This window comes from Miscanthus floridulus, chromosome 10, assembly GCF_019320115.1.
Source record: "Miscanthus floridulus cultivar M001 chromosome 10, ASM1932011v1, whole genome shotgun sequence".
Lineage (NCBI taxonomy): Eukaryota > Viridiplantae > Streptophyta > Magnoliopsida > Poales > Poaceae > Miscanthus > Miscanthus floridulus.
Genome location: NC_089589.1, coordinates 45,259,547 through 45,262,609, shown reverse-complemented (window position 1 = coordinate 45,262,609; position 3,063 = coordinate 45,259,547). Strand labels below are relative to the sequence as shown.

The window sequence follows — 3,063 nt, the reverse complement described above, 5'->3', positions numbered from 1 at the left end:
TCCAGTAAACCAACATCAACATATTCCAGGTTCAGTGAAACAGCGAGTAGAAAATAAAAGACTGCCATCAGATCACAGATGCAAAGACTTCAATTATTGCATACAGAAAGTCCATGACAGAATTTATGCAAGAATCCAATCATATATATCGACAGCAACTCAAAGAAACACAAGTGCCCGAAAATGGTTCTAAAATATAATAGACATATTGTAATTATCTGAGAATCCTGCAAATTTAAATAAGTGACAGCACCAGGTAAGATATATCAGACTTAATCTGCAGTTCATTCGGGAGGGATCATCCACACTGGGCTCGCGAGATTGTCCTCTGCTGGGTTACCCGACAATAACTCAGCAGTGAAGGGCTTCACTGTACCATCTCTCATGTTGTACACAGTTGTCACATAACTAGGCTCGTCGCCCTTCTTATACTTATCGATAAAGTAGATAGAGTCACCTTGGACACCCTCATACGAGCCGGCAGGAAAGGAAGTGCAGCGGCATAGATCGACAAAGACACAATCGCCATCGAAGCTGCGGATCTCAGTGACACCACAAGGGTCTATGCTGAGGTCCAAGGCAAACACATCAACCTTCTCAGTATGGGAGAACGATATGTAAGAATCCACATATCTTATTATCACCACCAGCCGGCCACGCCATTGCACCAAGTTGCACCTCGCTGCCCAGTTCGCAGGGCCGGGACGGGGGAACGGCGGCATAGTCACTCGATGCTCAAGGCCAGAGACATTGACCCCATGTTCATCTTCCCCGAGTGTAAAAGCGAAGAGCAATGGTGATTGGAAGGTGTGCCAGTACCTGCGGAGCATGTAGAGTTTCCCCTGGTGGAACACAAGGTCACTCAACCAGTTAACCCAGCGAGATTGGTAGACGTACCATGTCTTCATCCCAGGCTGCCACAGCGTAATCCCAGGCAAGCCACGCCAGTCTGAGAGCCCGGGCACAGGCCTGCGGCAGGAGAAGCCAGCCACTATGCACTTCGTCGCCGAGCCAGGCGGAGCAGATAGCACAACGTGGTCGAGTGACCTTGAATACAGCTTGGGGTCATCGTTGGCAGTCCAGGGGTGCTCACCAGAGGTGGTGCAGTAGGGAGCATGCAGACGGGGCAGACGGACGACATTATGAGAGAGCGCGTTCACCAGGAAGCGCTCGCAGCCGGCGGCATCTTCGCAGGGTCTCGCCACAAGAAGCCATCCTTCGGAAGATCCCACGCAGCCGACATGGCCGGTGGCCACCTCCTCAGGCATCCACACGCGGCGCATAGCGACGACTGCCCCCTGGGTGGAAAAGCTGAAGAACCTGAGCCTGGGGAGCACGAGGAGCGGTAGCGGCGGCGGCAGGCTGTGCCCCTGCGCGGCGGCACGCCAGTGCCGGCACACGGAGCGCACGGCAGAGCGGTCGGCGAGGCAGGGCAGGAAGCGGAGTACAACGCCCAGAATGTCCGCCAGAATGAACGCCCACGGCACCGCCACAGCCGCTGTGTTGTTGATGCTTGCCGTCGTCCTTTGCCGCTTTTCGTCGAGCGCTTCTCCTGCAAGAAGAGCGAGCGGGCTGCGGGCGTGACGCTTCTGAGAAACAATCACCCCTGACCGGGAGCCGGAGGCGCTGACTACGGGACATGTTGTGGGTGTAGAGTAGAGGAGAGGAGAACTGGACTCACCGGCGGTGAAGGTGACGGGATCCATCGCCGTACGGGAGCTGCGCCCCGGGGTTTCTTTATCCGATGAAGCCATATCTCTGTACCGACGATGGCAAACGATAGCAACAAATCTGATGAACTCGATCAACTAAAAACAAGACTCTTCTCTCTCTCTCTCTCTCTATATATATATATATTAAATTAAAGAGCGAATCGTAAACTAGTCTTATCGACGGGAAACCGAAGAGAAACAAGGCGGGATACGGTCACATACGTACCACACCAGATGGTCTTGGTCAGGCGCCGCGGCCACACACCACTGGAAACAGACACTTTACTTAGTGTCAAAAATCGGACACTCGTTAAAGACCTTCTTTGCCAAGTGTTGCACTCGGCAAAGAGTTCTTTATCGAGTGCCGGACACTCGGCAAAGGACTTCTTTGTCGAGTACCAGACTCTCAGCAAAATCTCTACACTCGGCATAGGCTGCCCGTGAAACGGTGTTCGGTCACGGCCTTCTTTGCCGAGTGCCTGCTGTTAGCCACTCGGCAAAGATTTGATTTTTTTTAAAAAAAAAATTCTTTACCGAGTGCTCCAGATCTGGCACTCGGCAAAGATTTATTTTTTTTAAAATTCTTTGCCGAGTGTCTCAGATCTGGCACTCGGTAAAGAATTTTTTTTTAAAAAAATACTTTGCCGAGTGCCCTTGGCACGGCACTCGGCAAAGATTTAATTTTTTTTATAATTTCTTTGCCGAGTGCTCCTGTGGATGCACTCGGCAAAGAGGAAATTTTTTTAAAAAAAATTAAAACCATCTTTGTTGCCGAGTGCCAGGCCCTGGTACTCGGCAAAGTTTTTTTTGTTTTTTGTTTTTGGCCTCTAATTTTTTTGTGCAGCCCTTTTAAAGCACCAGGAACTCCTAGTTACAATTTGGAGATTTTTTGTGGCTTTTTGATATATTTAGTTACTTTATTTTGTTTACTTGAATTTTTTCGAAAAATAGAAATTTGAACTGCATGTGGTACGAATAATGGAATTTAATGATTCAAAAATTGATAGTCATGTTAGTGAGTGTTGTGAGAGGCCGTATCCAGGAATGGACCCGAAATATCGGACATCTTGTTCACGAAACATGTCCGTGAAATTGCGTGTGAAGTGTTTTTAAATTCTATAAAAAGCAAACAATGTCCGAAAATCATGAAACTTGTTGAGATGTCGTGATATCATATGTGGAGGCTATGATAAAAATTTCAGAAGATTTCATACACATTGTCATGTACGGTGCTTACAAACTAGGACATCTCTACATCGTACGTGATATCATACCTAGTTGTAGTAGTATTAGTTGTACTAGTGGTAGTAGTAGTACAACTAGTGGTAGTATTAGTAGTAGAATTAGTGGT

General features: G+C 48.2%; 1 protein-coding gene across 2 annotated transcripts; it reads right to left on the bottom strand.

The window, feature by feature from the left end:
- Positions 1-247: 247 nt before the first annotated feature.
- LOC136484800 (uncharacterized) lies at positions 248-2,010 on the bottom strand. Of its 2 annotated transcripts, XM_066481755.1 has the most exons (3): positions 1,939-2,010; positions 1,682-1,758; positions 248-1,552 (listed from the first exon to the last, which is right to left on the bottom strand). In XM_066481755.1, the coding sequence occupies exons 2-3, from the start codon at positions 1,752-1,754 to the stop codon at positions 285-287; spliced, it is 1,341 nt and encodes a 446-aa protein (XP_066337852.1). In that variant the 5' UTR covers positions 1,755-1,758; positions 1,939-2,010; the 3' UTR covers positions 248-284. The 2 variants fall into 2 exon arrangements, with proteins under 2 accessions (XP_066337852.1, XP_066337851.1); XM_066481754.1 differs by lacking the exon at positions 1,939-2,010 and having other exon boundaries at positions 1,682-1,868.
- Between the last annotated feature and the right edge of the window lie 1,053 nt (positions 2,011-3,063).